A 24500-nucleotide genomic window follows, 5' to 3' on the forward strand; every position below is an offset into this window, starting at 1 on the left:
TGTACGTATCCTTCCTTTTGTCCAACATGTGGTATTTTCCTACCTCTCAGACTTCCATTGGTTTCCACTAAAGCTGTTCTCATACATCATTCATAGCTATACATACAAAAAGTAATGCACTGTAATTCGTATATATATATATATATATATATATATATATATATATATATATACATATATATATATATCCCATGAGATCAATTCAGATGTAATCCACGTAATTGCGAACCCGGAAGTATAAAGAGCGACAAACGCTGCTTAGGGAGAAGGTCGGGGTGGATGGGTGGGTCAAAAAACACCAGACTTTTGTCCAGGAGACCGGCGTTCGTGTCCCGTGTGAAACCAGAAGTCAACGTTGATTTATTTTTCACCTAACTTCCGTATTTAATTTACGCCACTTCTGGAGTTATTTCAACCCAAACCACCATCTTTTCCTAAACCTAACCAAGTGGTTTTGTTGCCTAAACCTAACCAAGTGGTTTTGTTGCCTAAACCTAACCAAGTAGTTTTGTTGCCTAAACCTAACCAAGTTGTTTCCTGTGAAGACGGAAGTTTATTTTGAAAAGACCGTATGCATGTAATGAGCGGAAATTGACACGTGTTGCTGGACATTCGTAGGAAACCACATGAAAATTAGAAATAACTTTTTGTAAGATATCATACAAAGCACATGAGGATACGTTGATTTCTGCTAAATATTTGCAAATGTTGAGACGCTGGAAACTTGTTGTGTTCCATCCATAAATTCTGCATTAATTTTGCGCTAATTTTCATTATTATTTGCAGGGTAATACTGTACATTTGTATACGGAATGATTTGTCTGCTCTGCATAACCTTGTAACTGTCATTTTGACAAAAATAAATGTAGATTTTATGATAAACGTGATGGATTAATTCCCAAAAATCTGCTAATTGATTTTGAAAGCACCCAAAAGTGAATGGAGGCCAATGGCAGATGAGAAAAACACATTCAAAAAGCTGAAACACAGCAACATGATTTGCAAAAAGTTTAAAAAGTATACATGATTTTAAGAAAAAACATTCTGGTCTATTCCTTTAAGGATGAATAAAAACATTGGAAAATTCAAGTTTGAGCATTTACGTGCACTTAAATTCTGCTCTTTTAATTCTTACGTCACAAAAACTTATTTTTTTATTGAGTTTTAAGTCTTGTACTGTTTTTGTAGTTTCAAAAAGTGGACATAAAAGTGAAGTCCCTCTCCTGATGTATATGCATTCTGCCTGTAGAGTCAACAACGTCGGTTTACTTTATTAACATCTGCAGCCGTCGGCCGTGTCAGCCCGCTATGTGCCACGTCCTGTTTGGGTCGGTTCTAGCGCCACAAATTTCCGCTGTCTGGCCAAGTTATAGATGACCCTGACTCCAGCTGGGTGGCCTGCACAGTCCAGGGGGGGAACACATTACAGAGATGAGCTTGTGTACAAGTACACAAAGCGTGCACGTCGTGCGTACTTGTACAGTCCATACTGCTTACACACACACGGCGTGGAGTAAACAGAAGTAAACGAGGAACGCTGGAGGCCCAAACACAGCTGGGTAGTCTCCTGTGGTGGATGTCAGGGTCACAGATGGACCAGAGACCAGAGAGGAAGAGGAGGGACGGGGAGGGGAGGAATAAGAGAGAGGGAGGAAAGGAAAAGAAAAGAAAGGAAACAAAGTGAAGACAAAACAGGGAAGATAAAGAAAAATACTTCTTCGTCTTATCTCCACATTTTCTTTCTTTGCCCCTTTGCCTTTCTTTATTTGCATAAGCAGTCACAACCTCCCATTCCTCGTGTGTTTTCTCCCTTGAAGTCATTCCTCAACGTCAGGTTCAAGTTCAGGTTCAGGTGAAATGTAAAGAGGCTCATTTCCAAATCCATTTTTTCCCCAACCTTCACCGTCACTCAGCGGTGATCTCAGTCATGTTTTTGTTGTTAAAAACCGACAGCGGCTCCTCCTTTGAGTAAGCAGCGCATTCATTGGTTTGTATTGTGCAATGTCATTTTGACTGGCAGGTGTTGGAGAAAACTCTGCACTCCAGTTGGTTGATAGCATGTGATGACATGCGGATTGACAAGCGGTGGATTAAACAAATTCCTGTACATCACTTAGTATGGAAAGCGTGAAGGGTCAATTTTAGGATTCAAGGCGTTCCCAGAGTTCGCTCTTTAATGAAACTATTGGTTTATTCTTGAAGTAGATTGTTGTTTTTTTAACCTTCTAGGGATGTCACTGCTCACGCTAACTCCCTATCTTTTTTCTAATTAAATCACTTCATCCGGAGAGAGAAGTTTCCACATTTAACACCCGTACACAAGTGACACAAAGAGATACTCAGAGCTGATACAAAAAGTTGTTTAACTGATTAGAAGTAAATTAATTTGCCAATAGTTTCATAACTGAGCTATTAACCAAGCAAAAATAACCCCAAAATTGTCAGTATTTGCTGTTTTACTTTGTCTTATAAGATAGTAAACTAAATATCTTTGACTGTTGGTTGAACCAAACAAACAATTTGAGGAGATCACCTTGGCTCTTTTACTTTTATTTTCTTCACAGTAAATATGAAGCCATTGCCAGTAGACAGTTAGCTTAGCATAGCATAAAGACTGGAAGCGGGGGGAAACAGCTAGCCGGGTCTCAGTCTACCTTCCAGCACCTTTACACGTCAGTTTATTGTGCAAATTAAACAAGCAAGATATAACGTGTTAATTAGTGAGTTTAGAGGTGGACAGAGCCAGGCTAGCTGTTTCCTCCTGCTTCCAGTCTTTATGCTAAGCTAAGCTAACCGAGTCCTGACTAAGTGTCGATCTTTTCATCTAACTATTTGAGAAGAAAGAAAGAAAGCATTAGGGCACTTTCACAGCATGAACACGGACCAAGAACTGGAGGAACCAGGACTAAATTTAGCTTCTATGGAATATTTCTAGTGACGCTTTTCCACCAAGAAGTTCCTGGTCATTTTAGTTCTGGGACTACTTTTTCGAGGAACTAAAAGGTTCCTTCAGCCCTTTGTTGTCTGCATTTCCGCTAAGTATGTACAACTATGGTCATCCCTGCAAACCCCATCCCGAAAGTTCCTGTACTTTTTAAAAAGTACTACCAACCAGACCAGGGGCTTTTTGGAGGGGTAAAATAATTTGGACTTAATTTGGACCCTGGTCCCTGTGGTCGAAACGTAATGAGTTCCTCAAAAGGTTCCTACGTAGTAAGTTTCTGTGGTCGAAAAGGGGCTTATACATGTATGTCCGGGTGTTATTTCATCTGTCATTGGTCTAATTTGCCTAATCTTCCCAGTGCTTTGGGAACTTTTAGTTGTTTCTCTGGTTCAAAAGTTCCTGGAACTAGTATATAAAGTATATTTCCCAAAATGTAGACATAATCCTTTGAAGACCTAATTGATACAAGTGGGTTAAAACAGCAAATCAAAACTATTTCATTGTGTTTTATGATGCCATATATTATTTATTTAATACATACTAGCATTGCAGTCTGCTAATACGTAATGAAAGGTATTCTGAGGATCACACACTCCTCCAATATCACAGCCCTGACCTTTAAACCACCACCGTCATGTTAAAAGTCAGGAATTCTACAACATACAAAGCACACAAAGCTTTATCTCACATTATTTCAAACAAACTGGCTGTCCTGTCACATCACGCTGTTGTTGTCTCAGCCGTACAGCTCGAGAGACGCCAGTTTATGCTGTACTTCTGGGTAACCCTAGACTCAACCTTCATGTGGATAACATCAGCAAGCCCTATACTGAAGGAATGAACCAGGCAAGTCCAGACGTCAGCCGCTACCCGCGAGCTGCCACTCTCGGGTGTGTGAACAGCGGGAGATTTGAGCAGACGGCTTTTTAGAGAAGTCTCGGTTAGACGCTCGTACATGAAAGTGTTTGCTCAGTATGAGCAAACAAGCGGAGATTGATCGGGAAACATTAGCCAAAGCTTAAAGGCGCATAGCTGTGTAAATGCCGGGATGACAGAGTGGAAGAAAGAATGAATACACTGTTGAATCCACGCAGACGACCGGGAATGTGCCTGTTCCATCACGTTACAACGGTGAATGTATGCAAATTATGAGCGTGGAGCTTTTGTCTGGAGTGCTGTAACCTCATCTGTACATGTCTAACCCTGTAGCAGATTTACATTCCTTTAACTTAAGACCTAACCTTAGCATTAAAGTGTCAGATCACCCAAATTACAAAACACACGTTGTCATGTATATGTCGGGCTGTACCACATTAGTTACAGTAATGTCATTAAATTTTTTTTATAATTAAGGCACAACAGCACTCCCACCTCGTGAAATATGCGTCTGATACCGCGGCACCGAGGCACCCTATAGCATCTGTATGAGACGCACCGGCCTTTCAGATATCTCCAATGTAAACCCTTCTGCGCCAGCATTATACGCTCAGAACAACTGACGTAGTATAAAGAGCGAGAGAGTCTGCACAGGGCGGCTGAAAGCAGAGGATGGACGAGTCAAACAAAGACAGGACTTTCACCCAGGAGATAAACTTCATGTCCCGCGTGAAACAAAGTCACCGTTGACTTATTTTACCGTAGTTTAGCTACGTAACGTACATACTTAACTAGTGCCAGTTATGTAAAAAGCGTACTCATTTTATGCAACAATCATACTTATTTAAATCCAAACCACGATCTTTTCCTAAACCTAAACAAGTGTTTTTGTTGTGTAAGTAAACCTACGTTGGAAGTTTATTTTGAAAAAACACTGTATGTTTCCTGTGAACATGGAAGTTTCTTTTGAAAATGACGCAATGCATGTAATGAGCGGAAAACAGTACGTTTCCTGTGAACACAGAAGTTTATTTTGAAAAGATGCTATGCATGTAACGAGTGGAATTTGACACGTCCAAAACTGGCGCCAGAGGGGTACGCACAGTGTCATACATAGTTCAGGCTGTTCTCAAACACCGCTCGTAGCTAGTAATTCACGGTAATTAGTATATATATCCCACAAAATCAATTTGGATGTAATGCACGTAATCGGGAACCAGGAAGTATGAAGAGCAACAAACGCTGCATGAGGAGGAGGTCAAAAAAACTCTGGACTTTAGTCCAAGAGGCCGCTGTTCGTACCCTGTGTGAAACCAGAAGTCAACGTTCATGTATTCGTCACGTAACTTCTGTACTTAAGTTACGCCACTTCCGGAGTTAGTCCTAAACCTAATTAAGTAGTTTTGTTGCCTAAACCTATCCAAGTTAATCTTTTCCTAAACCTAACAAAGTTGTTTTATTTTGAAAAAACTGGAGCAGAAATTGACACCCGCCTACATTCGTAGGCGAAAAATGGGGAATAACTAACTAAGTAAACCTAAAAACTAAGTAAACCTACGTTGGAATTTTATTTTGAAAAAATAACGTATGCATGTAACGAGCGGAAACTGTCCATTTGCTGTGAACACGGAAGTGTATTTTGAAAAAAAACCACTGTATGCATGTATCTTGTATCGAGCGCCATCGTTTGAAGCGTAGGGCCGCTGACCAAGCGTTGGTATTTGGCGAGTATAGTTGAGATTGAGAACGTGTTGCACAGGTTGTGTTTCAGTGGGCGTAAGAAGATGAGATGATCAAGTGTCTTTCATATTGTTAAACCAGGTGTCAGCTCATTGTCCTCATATGTCTTTGTTCTCTAATGTTAATCTTGGCGTTAAGTTTAGGGACGAAGTATATAGATTGTGTGTACGGCATTACCTGCGTCTACGCATCTTCACGTGTCCCGCTCCTCGTGCGTTTATTTACTTCTAATGATTCTTTATTCCACACCTCCTCCTCTCTGAGGGGTTGAGAGTTCTCCCTCGGGCGCTGGCTCTGCATCTGTTTGCCCATATCATCCTTCACTTTTAACTCTGGGTGTGGACACAGCGAATCAGGTAGAGGCTGGATTATATCCCAGTACAATGCGTCTACAGGGCCAATAACAATCTGAGGGAGTCCGCTCTGATTGGATAATACCTGAGGAGGTATTCATGCTTTAACAAAAGGAGGATAATAGAGCAAAAATAATAAGAGTAACGTGATATAGAGACTTCCAGCTTGTCATTCTCTGCTTCTTTTTCCTCATTTCTAATTCATTCACTTTGTTGTTCTTTTTTGGACTTCATTTGGAGTGCCGTTAATGAGCCAAATTGCTCGTTTTGTGTCTATTTTTAGTATCTTCTTCTTTAGCCTCTTTGCCAAAAGTTTCATTCACCCTCCATTTCTTTTACCCGCTCTCTTTTTTCCCTTTCTTGCTCCCTCCATTAGCCTGAATTTCACCGTTTCCCTTGCTCACTTTCTCCCTCTCTTGCCCTCCTTCTGTCATCGTGATTAGAGGAGTTGAGGAGATCAGAGGGAAGAAAGCAGGACCAGCACCACTGACCTTTCCCCTCCTTCTCGTCCTCCCTCCCTCCCTCTACTCTCCCTACTTTGTGCTAAGCTCGCTTTCTCCTTGTTGTGTGTTTTCCTCTTTTTCTCTTCCTTCTCCACCATGTTAGGAGTTGTAATAGTAGCCAAATAGTTGGCAGCAGTGGTGGAAGAAATACTCAGGATTATTGCATTTTTACTGCTATAGATGTTTACGGTTGTGCTAATTATTAGGGCCAAAGAAATTCTTAGTCAACTAACACATGACTAATCGATTAGTTGATTTGATCAGCAGATTAGTAAAAATAATCACACAAAGGCGCAACTTTGAATCTGTTGTTTACCAGAGAGGTGCTCATAGGTTTCTTGGAAATAAGTTATTCAGCAAGAAAACACATTAAAGGTCCCATATTGTAAAAAGTGAGATTATTCATGTCTTTTATATTATAAAACAGGTTTAAGTGCTTTATAAATATACTTTATAAAGTATCGAAGCGCTCAATCCACAGATAAATACACACAGCCCGTATTCAGAAATAGTGTGTTTGAAACAAGCCGTTAGGATTTCCGTCCATTTGTGATTTCACAAATATGCAATATTTAGACCATTACGCAGTTTTAAACGTTAACATTCCAAATGCGTCCCAGTTTATTCCTGGTTGCAGTGTATGTAAATAACATCAGCTGACAGGAAGTAAACATGGACCCAAACTGTTGCCAGGCAACGCAATCCTGTTGCAATTCCGTTGAAATGCACTGAAACGGAGCGTTTCAGACAGAGGGTAAATACAGGTATATTCAAGCAGACAGTATGAGGAAAATAACGTGTTTTTTTTAACATTACAGCATGTAAACATGTTCTAGTAGAAACACAAAATACAAGTATGAACCTGAAAATGAGCATGATATGGGACCTTTAAAAACGACTAAATGACTAAAGAAATCTTAGTTGACTGAGACCAAAACGAGCAATTAGTCGACTAATAGACGAAGAGGAGGCAGCGCTAGTAATGTTTACTTCTTTATATACTGTTGGGTAGTTTAATCTACAGCAATGCATCATATCAATCTGTTTGTAGCATCGCTGTCCTGTGAGAACCACGTACTGTATCTCTAAAAAGTCAGAAAAACAGCCCTGTTTTCAGCCTTGTGACTGATCCAAGAGGCTTTTTAAAGAGTTTATTTAGCTTCAGAAGTAAGAGAATTTGAGTAGTTCCTTCACTCTTTTACCTTTGCCATTTTCTGTTTTCCCATGTTTTTTTAAATTTGGCAAGGAAAAACTGGCATGTCCATTTTCAAAGGAGTCCCTTGACCACTGACCTTCAGATCAGTGAATGTAAATGGGTTCTATGGGTACCCACGAGTCTCCCCTTTACAGACATGCCCACTTTATGATAATCACATGCAGTTTGGGGCAAGTCATAGTCAAGTCAGCACACTGACACACTGACAGCTGTTGTTGCCTGTTGGGCTGCAGTTTGCCATGTTATGATTGGAACATATTGTTTTATGCTAAATGCAGTACCTGTGAGGGTTTCTGGACAATATCTGTCATTGTTTTGTGTTGTTAATTGATTTGCAATAATAAATATATACATACATTTGCATAAAGCAGCATATTTGTCCACCCCCATAATAAATAAATCACCACTGAGCAGGGTTGTTCTATCAATCATCATCTTATTGACCCTCTTTAAGTGAATATTTCTCAAACGTCTTCACCCCCGTCTTCCCCAGGCTCTTATTATATTAGACCGAGACCCAGACTAGACCAGCTGACGGCTACTTACGGGGGTCCTGGAGGGTCCTTGACCTCGATTATTGTGGATGTGAACACTTACAGACTGTGGTCATATGAACTAATACACCCTGCACTCTCTCCTCATCCACCCCCGGTCCTCTGAAACCTCAGTCACACCCCGGTCAACACCCCCTCTCCTCCACGTCTCTCCGCCCCGCCAGCACCCTTTTCATCCACTAATCACATTGAAATGCCAGCCATGACCTTTGAGTTTGACCCCAAACAGACCCCCAAACTGTGGGCTCATATGAGACAGTTGTTTTAATAATGTATTTATATTTAAAGTTTCGATTCACACACAGTATTTTACATGTACAAACACACAGATACACATATATCTCCGCTCACCATGTGGTCCATCGAGTGAATAGATGGCGTTTTAAGAGGCTCATATATATGAGCTTATGCCACTCATACGTCAGCTTATAAAAGCTCTCTGTGTGTGCTGCTTATAACCTCTAAAAGCACTGCGTGATGTTCGGTAGATATCTCAGGAATGCCACCCTGGACACAGAAAGGTTAATCTGTAGTTCACTTGGAGTTTAGGAGCTACAAATGGTGTTTGCTGAGTTTGTTTAGTGTGCATATTATGGGATGTGTGAGGATGCAAACCTGCAGAGATGGAAGGAGGTTTTAGTATGTGCAGCCGGCAGGATGCTTTTTGAAAAATTACTTTTTTAATCAAGAAACGCATCTGAAAGTATTAGTATTGTGATGATATCGTATTGTGATGATGTCGTATTGTGATGATGTCGTATTGTGATGATATCATATTGTGATGATATCGTATTGTGATGATATCGTATTGTGATGATATCGTATTGTGATGATGTCGTATTGTGATGATATCTTATTGTGATGATATCGTATTATGATGATATCGTATTGTGATGATATCGTATTGTGATGATATCTTATTGTGATGATATCGTATTATGATGATATCATATTGTGATGATATCGTAATGTGATTATATCATATTGGGATGATATCGTATTATGATGATATCGTATCGTGATGATATCGTGATGATATGGTATTGTGATGATATCGTATCGATATGATCCTATTGCGATGATATGGTATTGCGATATGGTATTGCGATGACATGTTATTGCGATTATATGGTATTGCAATGATATGGTATTGTGATGATATCAGAATTGCGATGTTATCGTATTGTGATGATATCGTATTGTGATGATATCGTATCGTGATGATATCGTATCGTGATGATGTCGTATCGAGATGATATCGTATCGTGATGATTTCGTATCGTGACGATATCGTATTGTGATGATATTGTATCGAGGGGCCTCCGGTGATTCTCAGCCCTACTCTATTAGTCTATTTTGATGCTTTTTAATGCACTCTGGCAACTTATTTACATTCAAAGTACAAAAAAAAAGTCCAATTGTTAATCAATTTATTTTCATTGTGAATTAGAAAATTGTCGGCAGGCCACCCGGCACCTGATCGGGACCATAAAAAATAATTTTATTTTTACTTCTTTCAGACATTTTTCTGACTTTTTTTCTGACTTTTTTTCTGACTTTTTTTGTTATTTTTCAGACTGTTTTTTTCGGTTATTTATACCAAATGCTTTTTCCTCACCGAAGATGAAGCCCCTCACTCCTGGTTGCCCTGGCTGAGAAAACAAGCGTCCCCCAGGTCACAGTAACATTATGAAAGGGGTCATGTGGAGTCCTAAAGGGCTTCCCCGGGGCCACTGCTGCTGCTATCACTGGCTCTATTCTTTGGTTAGCGGCTTGACTCTGGTTGTAGTTAAAGCTGGTTCGTGTCTCTGTTACTAATCATGAAAAGATCTGGAGGCAACCGACCGCCGTGGACACACACCAAGTCAGAAACCCCAGAAAAGAAAGGCACAAATAAAGGCTGAAACACACACGTGAACCTGATAGTACATGTTATGTTTGATACATAATTAGATCTGCCTTTTAAAGAATTATGCTCATGATTCAGATCCTTTCCTAAATCCTTTTTAAATCCCTGTAAATCTGCCAACTTCGCGCTGATGCAACTTTTCCTCGTGTCCACATGACTCATGGGCTCGTTTTCTGTCTCTTTTGTTTGATTTGTTCTTTTCATTAATGAGGGGATTTAACAAAGACTTACATTACATCCTGCTGTTGTTTTTAGTTGGTGAAGTGTGGCATTCAAGCACCAAAATGTCTGGTTTTGAACAAGAATTCACCTGATATATTTCCAGAGCATTGTTTGTAATGTCTGTCTTCTTCTTGTTTGTGCAGGGTACCGATTTCAACGAGCCGTGTGCAGGCCGGGACTGTGGCGAAGGATGCAGGTGCAACCCAGAGAAAGGCAGCAGGGTGAGTCATGTCGTCTTGTACAGTAAAACCCATTTCCAGCATGTCAACATTTACACGTGCACAGTTGCAATTTTCTACACCAGAATTCAGAAAACTCAGTAGACCTACAAGCAGGGTCTGAAATGAACTTTTTTCACTTCCTGCCACCCTGGCAGAAGATACGTTTTTTTTTTGTCAGCCACTCTTGAAATCTCTGCGCTAAATGAAGGAATAACATTTTAGATCTGATGTCATTAAATGTTCGATATATTTTACATAAAAAACATGATATATACACGGTAAATTACAGTGTTCGAAATACACCGTAGCTTCTGCGGGAGCCCTATTTTTTGGGTGAGGAGGTTTCTGTACACAGTACTGTACTTTATTATGTTATTGTCATCTATAGTGGTTGTTTGCATAAAAACACACAATTGAAATGATTATAATTATTTAAATATTTGCTTTGATTAAAAAAAAATCTTGGTAAGTTGGTGTGAAGTTAAACAGGTCATAATTCCTTCAGTAATATCTATTTAATATTGTTGTGAAAACATCTTCAAACAACTGGATTTATTCAAGTTTCTTAATAAAAACTTAATTTTACAAGATTACATTTGAACACATCATGATAACGTTGTAATTTACCTTCGCCCATTAGTCCTTTTTCCTGAGAAGAGCCTGAACGTCTTATAATAATAACTCAATGGCACCTCCGTTAACGTTGGTAGCTCAACTATTTATCCAAGCAGGACTGTGCTGCCCACAGTGTCGCATTATCAGGGAATATAAATAGTGCACCCCCTCAGGTTTAGTAGCGCAATGCTTTTGACCGCTTTTTTTTCTCTCTGCCGTGTCTCTGGTCCCAATACAGCGTGCTTACGCGTCATTGTGCATGAGTAACTGTCAGAAAGCACCAATAAGAGGAGACGATAGTGACGGAGGCATGAGATGCCAAGAAAGCGGACAACTACGGTTCTCTTTTCCCATCACTAGCATTTTCCCTGTCTGCCAAAGTGGCGGGTGTCCTGATGATTTCACCCGCCACTGCCAACTATTTACCCACATTTAGCGGGTGGCGGGTGCTAATTTCAGACCCTGAATGCAAGATACAAATGTTTTGTCTTCATTAGCTACCATTTTACGGCTTCTCCACTGTTGATATTTGTCACAAAGTAACGCCATTTTAGCTCCTTTTCCAAACAGACACAAAGAGATGTTCCGTTTTCTCTCAGATATGAAGACACTTAATCATGTTCATGTGTAGATTTGGTTCCTTTAAAGGTCCTGTATTGTAAAAAGTGAGATTTTCATGTCTTTTACATTATAAAGCAGGTTTAAGTGCTATATAAATACTGGTAAACTATCAAAACGCTCAATATACGAAGAAACACACACAGCCCGTATTCAGAAATTCCGCGTTTGAAACAAGCCGCATTTGTGATGTCACAAATATACAATATTAAGACCGTTTTCACGGTTTTAAACGTAAACATTCTAAATGTGTCCCAGTTTATTTCCTGTTGCAGTGTATGTGAATAACATCAGCTGACAGAAAGTAAACATGGACCCAAACTGTTGCCTAGCAACGCAATTCCGTTGCAATTCCATTGAAATGTGCTAAAAAGCGTTTCAGACAGAGGGTAAATACAGGTATATTCAGGCAGACAGTATAAGGAAAATAATGTGTTTTTTGAACATCACAGCATGTAAACATGTTCTATTAGAAACACAAAATACATGTATGACCCTGAAAATGATCACGATATGTCCCCTTTAAATCAGATTGGGGCAATCCTCAACCTGGTTGGTCATAAAAGTGATAAAGTTTTAGTTAACACTGTGATATTATGTTGCAGTATTCACATTTCCTTGCAGTTGTGGAAGAAGTACTCAGATCTTTTACTTATGTAAAAGTAGTAGTACCACAGTGTAGAAATACTCTGTTACAAGTAAAAGTCGTGCATTCAAAGTGTGGCTTCATGCAGCAAAACTTTACAAAAGTGCACTTTTTTTCAACAAACTTTGGTCAAACACTCCTGAAACTTTGCAGCATATTGTATAAACATAAATAAATTTATGAGCATAAAGAAAGACTACATAAATCCATCATCTTCATATTTTAATTATCCATCATAGCAGATTACCTGTTCAGATGATGTAGCTCATATTTATAGTAGAGGTTCGTGGTTTGTTATTTATTTGTTGCAGTGATTTATGTCAGTTGAGGTGAGTTGTTTGGGGAAATTAACTTGTGGGAAACCAGTAAATTGCCTTCACTTCGTTAAGAAACGATGACCTCGGGGGCTCCAATTTTAATTTGTTATCTCTTTCCATCGCACGGCTATACACACATCAACAGCCACAGACATCGTCAGTAGTTGACACATATCAAAGTGAGCTCTGTGTCGGTCTGTGTTCTACATGTTCCAACAGTCCTTATCTATATATTGAGATTCCTCCTAGGCGAAGAATCAAACGAAAACAAAACAGTGTCTTTAGGCGAGGAACTCATTTTCTTGTCATGATTTGCTACCATGAAAGCAACATTAACTGTCATCTGCTACCAATGATCTCTGTGAGTGGTTGGCTCTGAATGCACATATTTTAAACGTACTTATATCAGTATATAGACGTACTTTCACCTGCCTGCTGTTTACGCTTTAGTAGCCACAAACAGAGCAGCTCTACTGTCTGATTTACGACTCTGAGTGACAGTTAAGAGGAAAGTTGCTGGCTTCATATAAATTCCTGCACATTAACATGACTCTAATGAGTGCTTCAGCATCATCAGGTCGACGGGGTGAGGGCTGAAAATGTATAAGTGGAGGGGGTTTCTCTTTATGTTATGAATAGTCAGAAAGAATATTTACGGGTTTCACATCACACTCTGGTTTAAATGCTGTTTCAGGAGCTCTGCAAAGAGTACAATAAATTAGAGGAACATTAGCGACATTAATGTAGAATTTCCCTAATTTTGGAGCATTGTACGGTCAATGTAATACAGTATTCATGGGGAAGGATTTGGTTTCAGAAGTGGCGGAATATTTGTTATTTGCGTTCATGTATATTTATTAGGGCTGTCAATCGATTAACATATTTAATCGTGATTAATCGCACATTTTTTACCTGTTCAAAATGTAACTTAAAGGGAGATTTGTCAAGTATTTAATACTCATATCAACATGGGAGTGGACAAATATGCTGCTTTATGCCAAAATGTATGTATATATTAATTATTGGAAATCAATTAACAACACAAAACAATGACTATGACTTGCCCCAAACTGCATGTGATTATCATTAAGTGGGCATGTCTATAAAGGGGAGACTCGTGGGTACCCATAGAACCCATTTACATTCACATATCTGGAGGTCAGAGGTCAAGGGACCCCCATTGAAAATGGCCATGCCAGTTTTTTCCTCGACAAAATTTAGCGCAACTTCGGAGCGTATTTAACCTCCTTTGAGACAAGCTAGTATGACATGGTTGGTACCGATGGATTCATCAGGTTTTTTAGTTTCAGTCGCCAGTTACCTTCACTCTAGCTTTAAAACTGAGCCTTGTACAATATTATATCAAGATCATATAGCAGCTGGGCCCAATGGCGGTCCATCGGATTTTTAAGAGGTTAATTAAAAAATCGCAAGTTGAGTTAATTCGTTGAAGAAATTAGTGGCGTTAAAACAAATTTGCGTTAATGCGTTAACTTTGACAGCCCTAACATTAATGTAGCAAATAACACAAGAAATTAGTCTTTGTGCCTTCCGTGAGTCTAACGAAGTAAGTAGAAATGTGGCCTTAATTTGTGTACTATTAATGTAGTTAACCTGAAAATGTTTTCATTGATCATTAAGACTGAGATAATTCTGTATTTACATCCATAACCACAAATAAAATGAAATAAAACAATGTATAATATAATATGAAAGACTGAAAGATTTCAGTTTTAGTCACCAAAAATATTTTGGTGTCCTTTACGGAAGCCCTGAAAGGGAAGTGAGAAAAAAAAAAATCATGTTTTCTTCCAGGTGAGTTTTAATTTCTCCATGCACTCTAAGCACAAGTGTGTGTTAGCAACTTATGTAACTTCACTGTCATGTCTTTCTTTTGGTTATCAGTGCATTTTAATCAGCGCTAATCTGCCGTTAGGGAAAACATGAATGCTTTCAGTCCTATTGAGAATATGGGGTTTTGGTGCACTTCTGCCTATTGTGGCTTGATTTAGTATTACAACAACAAACACAAAAAAATGACCCTAACAAAAAGAATTACCTGTCAAAACTTTTTTTTTCCACCTTTATATATGGAATAAAACCTTATTTAGAAACTTTTTTTTTCACCTGTTTCATGGATGAAAAAAATAAAAATAAATAGAAAGATTATTCTAGCAAAACCGTTTTTTCATCTGTTCATAACTCATAAACACAGGACAGAAAACAATTTAGATCAGGCATAGAAAGCGGATCACCGGATTTTTTTTTTTTTCTCTCACTTGTCTCTCAGGGCTTCCGTAGACTTTTACTGTCTTAGCTTTGATTTTAGTGGCTTTTAATTAGAACCATAAAATCACCTGTAAATCCAAAATATTAAAGATTATTTCAATAAGGGGAGATCAGTTGGAGGTGTATATCAATATTTATTGTGTTCCACAGTCGATCAGAAGGTTAGGTCGACCTCTGTGTGGCCTGAGAAATGAAACCCAGGGCAAAAAAAAAAGCCCTCGTAGCAGTCGTAGCTGCTCACAAAGCTTAATGTTGCTGCTGAGTGCTAAAAAGTGTAATAATGAAAGGAGACCCAGATAAACTTACTATATTAACAGTTTCATCCTACACCATATTTCCACTCCTGTTTTGGTCCCCTCTGCTTAAATAGTTTCAGTTATATTCCCCCCGTTTCTTTACATTCCAGGCTACATACAGCCTGCCATACTGACTGATCCTCTGATTGGTGGAGGCACTATTCAGGGCTGGAGAACATGCTGCGACCTCCTGGGGGGCAAAAATCATTTAACCTTTTTTTTTTACAGCCTGTATTCCTCAAAAATAGATGCTAAAAGTGGAAATGATGTCCTTTAACACAGTCATAGTTAGCTGAAAGTTGGTCTTTTATTATGGAAACTGTTGCGCTTTTATTGGCACCTGCATGTAACAGGAAGTGCCGACTTCATACAGACGCTTCTATAGTTTCATGCTCATGCTAAAACAAATGAAAATAACCATATAGACTACTATTAATAAAATGACAAAAGGAGTATATGTAAATCATTTGTAGAAAAAAGAAACCCCAGGTGAGACCTGTGTGTGTTCACATCTGGCTAAAAAGTAGACTAACTGTAAGCTTCACGCTGTAGCTCGGTCTCTTTCAGCCTGTATCCAAACAACAATTACTGTCTGACACAGAAGCCTACACTTACTGCCTGCTACCGTACGCCAGTTTGGGTAAATAACATAGCGACGACCGCCACATTACACCCAGGTACTTGTGTGTAAATGATATAGCTCAGGTAATACCACCTACCCCCCCGTACAATACAGGCCCTCTGCTATAGGCCTAAATGACACAGCCGCCACCGCCGCTGTATTACCTTCTTTAACTGAGACGTTTAAGCGGTAAGGTGCTTATTTGTCTCTTTTCAGTTTTACTTTTGTGCTTACAGGTCGGTGAGGCGAAGTGTGTTCTCGATCATAGCTGTTAACAGCCCTGAAGTTCACTGATGGAAAGTAGTTTAAATCAATGTTTGTGCAAAACACAGACGCATGTCTCTCTTGTCTGATGGTTCTGAGTTCTTAGTATCCTAAATCAGTCAATCAGTGACAAGCCAAACATAAGAAAAAACAAGTGTGAACTGTGAAAACAACAAAAAAGACAAAAGCAATCATTTGAGACCAATGCATGCAAGACAAAAAAATTATAAAAATGTAATAAAATTCAATTAAAAGCTATAAAAACAGTAATAGTTGTAAAAGTGTGAAGTAAACACTAGATTAATAAAAAAATATATATATATATATTAAATTATGCAAATGAAATACAATAAAAGATGTGATTAATAAAATAACAATAAAATATAATACAATTATACACATTAAATATAATACAAGAGGGGATTAATAAAATACAAATAAAATAGAATAAAATCATATAAATTAAATACATTAAAATAGGTGATTAATAAATTAACAATAAAGTATAATAAAATTATCCAAATTAAATACAATACAATAGGTGATTAATAAAATAACAATAAAATATAATACAATTATACAAATTAAATTCTTTACAATATGTGATTAATAAAATAACAGTAAGATGTAATACAATTATACAAATTAAATACAATACAATAGGTGATTAATAAAATAACAATTAAATATAAAAAACATATACAAATTAAATACTTTAAAATATGTGATTAATAAAATAAGAATAAAATATATTACAATTATACAAATTAAATACAATAAAATAAGTGATTAATAAAATAACAATAGAATATAATAAAATTATCCAAATTAAATACAATAAAACAGATGATTAATAATAAAAATAAATATTACACAATTTTACAACTTAAAGACAAGAAAATAAGTGAGTAAAATGATAAAAATATAGAATAACCATTCTTAATCAAAGGTCTGTCTGAGGTTTTAAGTATAAAAATGGTATCACTTCCTTGATAGACAATTGCAGCTTTGTTCCCTTAAATTGACTTCAGCAGTGCTTCTTGAGGACACATTCCTTTAGTGATCTAAATATTCTCCTGTCATCAACACACTCATCGTCAAAGTCAATGAGGCTAAATCATGTTTGTCATATAATGCAGGAACTGTGCCGGCAAGAAACGTTGGCATCATTTAGAGAAAACATAACACAGGTATAATGGGGTGAATCAGACACAGCTGAGGATTGACTGACGTAAATGTTGTCACGTATGATTCGGGTGATGCTCTGTTGCTGAACGCCCGTCAGTCGTTAACAAGAACGAATGATGAGGTTTATCAAAAGGTTATCTCTTACAGAAATCAATCACTGCCACAGAAAGAGTACAGCATGTGCTATGCAAGTACAATTACTGCTCATGTGCAGATATTTTACTCAAGAAGAAGTAAAACTCATTTATAATGTGCGTCAATTCATACTCAAAAAGAAAAATGTTGGATATAAACTTCCCCATACAAAAGGGAGTAAAAGGAGCTGTCAAACTAGATTGTGATGATTAAAGAAAAGTTAGAAAAAAAAATAAAATTAAATTAAAAAAAGTCAAAGGAATAATTTCACATTTTGGGAAATACACTTAGTTACTTTCTTACCAAGATTTGGATGATAAGATCCATACCCCTCTCATATCATATCGGTTCAATATGTAGCTGGGCCAGCAGCCGGATAGCTAAGCTGAGCTGGAACGGTGGAAACAGCTGATCAGTCATGTGAGCTAAATGTTCGCTAGGTCAGAATTTATTTGGCTAAAGGCCTTCAGACACCGGGGGTTTTATGAATAAAAGACACAAAAGTGTGAAATACTTGCCTGCAAATATGTCTAGGGCTTTTATTGTGAAAGGTAAGAGCGGAAGGAGTGGATCTGAATGAGGTTTGCCGCCTTGGTTCAGACTACGGAGCCTCTGAGTTGTTGTTTTATAAATATAGGCGCAGCTCAACCCGTTGAGTTGATTGGTCGATGCCTTTATTCGCGGTGCGAAAGCTCAGAAGAATCTGTAAGTACGTTGCTTTTTTGGCTGTGTAATATTCACAATCTGTGTGAAAGTACTCTTGACAAAAACAACAGTTTGAAAAAACATACTGGCGTTCAAATTAATCGCACAAAAAAACGCCCCCGGTGTGTAAAGGCCTTGAAGCGTTTCCATCTCCCATTTAGCGCATCAGCTGTTTTTCAACAAAGGAAAAAATAAGTCAAGCGAACGTTAAAAAAAAGTCCAATTGAGGAAATTTTATCAAATTTTACCGTTTCCATACAGCTTTTCTAATGCGATGCTTCAAAACGCAAATAAAATATGTGAATTTTTATTCACGTTTTTGATACTAATTATTTAAAATATATAAATTTAAGTGAAACTTGTAGAAAACTCGACTGCATTACCAAGAGTAAATGTAAGTGTGTTTCTTCCACCAGTCATCTTTGAGCTCACCTCGTGCAACGAACCTATGACATTATATTTATTTATGTATTAGATAGCATCACTCGTATTAGAGGCAGTCAGATTAATTTAATATGCAGATTGTCACAGAAAATAAAAGCCTTGAACCTTTGCAAACAAACCAAAACCTTCATATTTCCAGTGTTATTCCTGCCAACAACTGCGCCAATAACTCTGGAGGTCATTACACACACACCCTGGGACATTATTATTACTTATAGAGGAACAGGAGGAGGAGGAGGAGGAGGAGGAGGAGGAGGAGGACTGACATGCCCAGACATAAAATTATGACCTGAAGATGTTCCCTAATAAAACAAACATCTGGTAAGCGTCCTTGGGTTTCATGAAAGGCGCTATATAAATCCAAGATATTATAATAAAGGGAGGAACAAACATATATCTTGTCAACTGATAAAGCTAGTTTTAGTCATTGTATCAGATGGATCTTAGCATCCGTAGCTCTTAACTCCATTGCTACTGCCTGAGATATAACGTCCGACCCCAACACAAACACAGCAAAGACACAATCCAGACGCTGTGTGTTGCTTTTAGTCGGTTTTCATTATTAGCAGCCGAAGGGCTTCAGTGTTTAAAAGCTTGTGTTCACATGTGTGTGTGACTTTCCTCTGTGTCATCTTGGATCCATTAGGTCCAATAACATCCACTCCCATTGGGCGAACCCCCCCGGGGGTCAAAGGGCAGTGTTAGGGATGACAGGATGGCTTGTGTGTGTGTTCAAGCAGCGGTTAGGTCAACACGCATTTCAAGTTGCGAAGGAGTCAGGAAGTATGTGCTTTATTTAATTTCACCAGAGCTCCGTCCATGTGTCAGTCAGACTTCCTCATTCTGTCGAGCTGCCAGCAGGTCAGCTTAACATTTTCTGTGTCACGCCGGGGGGTGAAGTTCCTCATCCAATCAGAGTGTTTCTGCTGCTAGTTTCATTTTATAGTGTGATCACATGGTGCACATTTCTAAATAACGTTGTGTTAAACCCTTTAAAAAACGGACGGCTAATAGCTCGAGCATTCATTCTTTTTGCAGCGGAAAGCGAAGGCTTCTGTCTTTTGCGTCATCGCGGTCATTACGTGACGTTACGAGCTGTGCAAAAAACGTGACAACAAGACAACGCACAGTGGTTCCAGAGTATTTCCCCGTAATGGAACTTAGCTCCACCCTCTTGTGTCACTTCTGGTTGCAAAAAAAACAAGATGGCGACGGCCAAGACGCCGAAACTCAGATTTTGTCAGACCAATAGTCAAATCTGAAGATATTTGCTTTTCAATGATATAAAACAGAGCAAAGCAGCAAATCCTCTCATTTGAAAGGCTAGAAATAGAAAACAATTGACTTTGCTGATTGATGAAGGACTAAACAACAATTCATCAATTTGTCAATCAAGTGTAATAATGGAAGAGACACTGTGATTAACTGGTGTTAATCTGCTGCAGCAAACCATAGTGTTGACATGAAATCATTAGCAGTGTGAGAGAGAGAGACGCACAGAAACCCAGACAACAAAGACGAGGCAGGTATAAAGGATGAATAGAGAGGAAAAGAGAGAGTACAGCAGCCGCCCCTTTTAAAACACGATGAGGGTAAAGTGATAGTGGATGTGTGTCTCGGTGGGATGGGAAAATAAGGAAACGAGGGATGGAACCCCTCTGCTGGGGCCTCTCGATGAAAGACTGCATCTCTGAATTCCTTTAATCCTGAAGCAGCTAGAGAGGAAGAAAGAGAGAGAGAGAAAGAGAGAGAGAGAGAGAGAGAGAGAGGTTAGCAGTATCTCTCTTTTATGTCAAACCAGACAAGAAGAAGAAGAAGAGAAGGATGAGACGGATTGACCAAAAGTACAGGAGAGAAGGTGCAAACAGTACAGATGAGGGAGATGATAAAAAAAAGGCCTTTAACCTTAATCCCAATAAAGAAATATGGAAGGAGAAGGGGAAGCTATAGAGAGCTGAAACCCTAAAACCCTGAAATGAGTTAGCATTTTAGCGCTTCCTGTTCCCTCCCTCTGGACGTCAATGGGTTTTTTGATTGAAATAAGGTCCGTGGTTAACACGAGCTGAAGAGATTTTAACGCTTTCTTCTAAACGATATAATAAAATACGTCAGTAAATATCCCACTAGTGGATGTTGAAGCTTTTACGTGTCTTCACAAAGGCGGTTGCTAACAAGTGGCTAAATGAGACTACTAAACGTCATCCCGCCGCCTCGTCTGCCTCGTAGTGTATACTCGCGCTCATGCGACCGTGGCGTAGTTCGTTTATAGCCTAACGTTAGCTTCTTACTTCTGGCGATTGCATTCACACTTCAAAAATTTGTGGAGATTTTGCTGAACAAAAGATCTAAGTATCATAAACGTTCCTTATTTTCTGCAGTAATCCAAAACTGAAAGTAAAAATCCCATTGACTGTTTCTAGAGGGAACCAGGGCGATGCTAACTTCCTGGTTGGCCTACATTACCCCTGCAGCACTCTATATTGAGGCATGTAATAAAATGGAAGATCATATATATATACTGTCAAACACACGCAGACGGAGGCTCAGATTGCACACAGATAATCCGTGTTGGCTGCAGGACGACACTGAGACGAGCATGACTTTGATCTCTCTCTTCCTCATCTTTCAATACATCTCCAACCTCTCTCTCTCTCTCTCTCTCTCTCTCTCTCTCTCTCTCCATGCGTTCTCTAATGTGTTGTGTTTGTGATTATGAAGCTTGTCCAGGTTTCGCTGAGCGAGCGCTTCGTGTATTTTATGTGTGTGTGTGTGTGCGTGTGGTGATGGACCTACAGACCTACAGAGTAAAGTACAGGACAGTCTTATCACACACACACTCCTGGGCCCCTGCATGGCATTTTATCAGGCTCTCCCTCCTTTTGAGGTCTTAAATGGTGGTGGTCTTTGTTTAGGCTTCATCTTAACACACACACACACACATACACACACACACACACACACACACACACACACACACACACACACACGTAGGCGTATAAAATGGCGGTAGAGCAGCCATTTTGCCTCCCTTTGTCCCCAAAGTGTCTTGACAAACAAAAAGCCATCTCCTTGTCTTTCAATCTGAGCTGAAACGATGGGAAGGATGCAATTTAGCTTTGAACTTCTCTCTCAAACACACACACACACACACACACACACACACACACACACACACACACACACACACCTGACACCCAAACAGCTCATCCCCTCACCAGGCACAGAGTTTAGTCTAGGAGAGGTCAAAGGTCACAGCCAACACAAAGGATCACAGACTCAGAGAAAGACAGGTGGAAGTGAGTGTCAGTGTGTCTTTTTTTATCCTTTTGGTCCCATCTCTTCTTTCTCATTATGGAGAAATAAAGATGCCATTATAATAAATAGATAAATAAAATAATATAGAAAGAAATGTAGAAATAAAAGGGTCAATTATCAAATAATTGTGCAGGTTAATTTGAAAATAATATTAACCACTGGTTGTGAAATGTCACTATCAAGGCAGGCCCCATTACATGTGGGGTAAGAAATATGAAAATAAATAAATAGAGAAACAAACAAATAAATAAGGAAATAAATGTAAACAGAAAATAATTGGGAATTAGACACGAAAACAAATTAATAGACAAAAAAATATTTTTTCTAATGAATAAATACATTTATTTATTTATTTTTCTATTTCTGTGCACATTAAATTTTTTTTATTTTGTTTTATCTGATAATTTAGGCTCTTATTTCTACATTTCTTCCTTTATTATTTCATTTATTTATTTTATTAATTCGACAAAAATAAGTAATCTGTCAAATAAATAAATAAGTTTTATTTATTTATTTTTCTGTTTCTTTGCACATTCATGCGAAAATGTAGGCTTTTATTTCTCAGTTTCTTCCCTCCTGTTGCTGCCTCCTCTCAGTTTCCAGTGCACACTACTGCCCTCGCATGGCTGCCTTAGGAACTGCTACTGGAACATCAGTCTCATCCACACGAGTTCAAACTAAAGCATGAGAAAGCATGAGAACGTATAAAAGTAAATGAAGTGGAAAAATGCCAGAGGGGAAGGTGTCGGTGGGTTCGTCCTCCTCTGCTGTCTTCTCTGCAGGAATTAGACACCTCGTGGGTGATCTAATGTCCACACACACACTTATACAAAGGGCAAACCCGCGCAGGAATGCACAAAACTGGTTATTACTGATTTTATAGGCTCTTGTGATTTGATGCGATGATGACGGCACGGTTATTTACGACATTTCCACTCACACACACACACACATTTAACACAAATCCGAGCTATCATTTATGACATTTTTTCTTGTCTGGCCCTGCTCGTTACTTAAACTTAACGCTGTTAAACGTGTAGACACTCGTCATCTTGAAACAGGACAAAAATACTGTAGGATATGCAATTATGTTTGTGTGTGTGTGTGTGTGTGTATGGTGTGTCTCTCATATGTGCAGGTTTATTTAAAGATAAACACAATTAAAAGTGGATATAAGAGGATGCTTTTGATCTAGACGCTCAGTCGGAGGTTGGGTGGGCGTCAGATTGTATCAGTGCAGCTGCCTCTGTCTCTGGACTCTTTGTTTGAAAGAGCAGAGAGAGGAGGTAAGTAGAGTCCCACGTTGCTGATGCAGACACACACTCACAGATACAGAAAATATGCACATTAGTGTTAACAAACTGTACAGGATTCTCCGATCCCTACCTAACTAAACACAGCTGGACGGCGCTCGTCTTCACCTCTTTTGTCCTGCAGACGGGAGGACACGTCTCTTCCCCCTCCTCGTGTTATAAACAGAGAGACGTGAAGCTGACAGAAAATCAGGAAGTTCGCTCGCCACATCTTTTTACACCCGCGATGAATCCAATCCGAAACACGTTTTTGTCGTTTTTGTTCGTAATCTTCCACATTCTCGGCCGTCTCTGCTGTCAACAGACTTCGGGGTTGTTTGTAAACGAGGGTTTCGGACCCAGATGGGATTTTGACGGCTGACGTTTGCAGGTTGATCTTGTTCTGACAGTCACAGCTTTGATAATTTACCATTTATATGCCAGTAGGAATCTTCTGGAACTTGCATCACGGAGCGATAATACTCACAAATGAACTTGTATTCGCTCTCAGCAGTGTGAATTGAGGCAAAGTCCCCTGTGGTTTTTCATTGTTTAAGTTTCTCTGGCGCTCTTTAAATTACTCGTTGCACCAGCCCGTTCACATTCCCCAGAGCGTCAAATACCGAGGCTTTGTCACGGCATCAGCGTTCGGTACCGCCGCACAAAGCACCCCTTAGCGACAGTATGAGACGCACCGGGCGTTCCTTTAACTGTAATGTAAACCAATCCGCGGCAACTGTAGACGCTCAGAGAAAGTGCGCTGGGAGTGACTGTGGTGACATAGTTTAAAGAGTGAAAAGACACACACCTGGCGGGAGGTGGATGGGTCCAATTAACATAAGGCTTTCATCCAGGACACCTCTGTTCATGTCCCGCATCACAGCTGTTGGTTCGTATCACATGTTCACAACATTCAGTGTCATGTTCACTGTACAAATATTGTAGTTTGAAGCCCAACCATGTAGTTCTTAGCTAAACCTAACTATAGTGGTTTTGATGCCTAATCCTAAAGTGACGCCAAGGGGCCTGATACCAAGGGGCGTGACAAAGCGGTAATATGTGACGAGTTGGGATGAGAACGGGTTGGTTGCAGCCTCTTCTTCTGAATGGAGAATTAGAGCCACCAGCTGTTTATCGATGCACCAACTCCGGAATAAATCAAAATAATAAATACTGTCAACAGCCATTAAAAAAAAACAATTTTCGCAATGTTTTT

At 39.0% G+C, this 24500-nt stretch overlaps 1 protein-coding gene across 3 annotated transcripts in view; it reads left to right on the forward strand.

Moving 5' to 3' along the window:
• The window catches only part of col4a6 (collagen, type IV, alpha 6), a 174881-nt gene that overhangs the window by 80540 nt on the left and 69841 nt on the right, over positions 1 to 24500 (forward strand). For all 3 annotated transcript variants that reach the window (XM_074623113.1, XM_074623114.1, XM_074623115.1), the window contains exon 4: positions 10461 to 10538. In XM_074623113.1, coding sequence (XP_074479214.1) covers positions 10461 to 10538 — 78 coding nt within the window. The remainder of the gene's footprint in view (positions 1 to 10460; positions 10539 to 24500) is intronic.

This window comes from Sebastes fasciatus, chromosome 22, assembly GCF_043250625.1.
Source record: "Sebastes fasciatus isolate fSebFas1 chromosome 22, fSebFas1.pri, whole genome shotgun sequence".
Taxonomy (NCBI): domain Eukaryota; kingdom Metazoa; phylum Chordata; class Actinopteri; order Perciformes; family Sebastidae; genus Sebastes; species Sebastes fasciatus.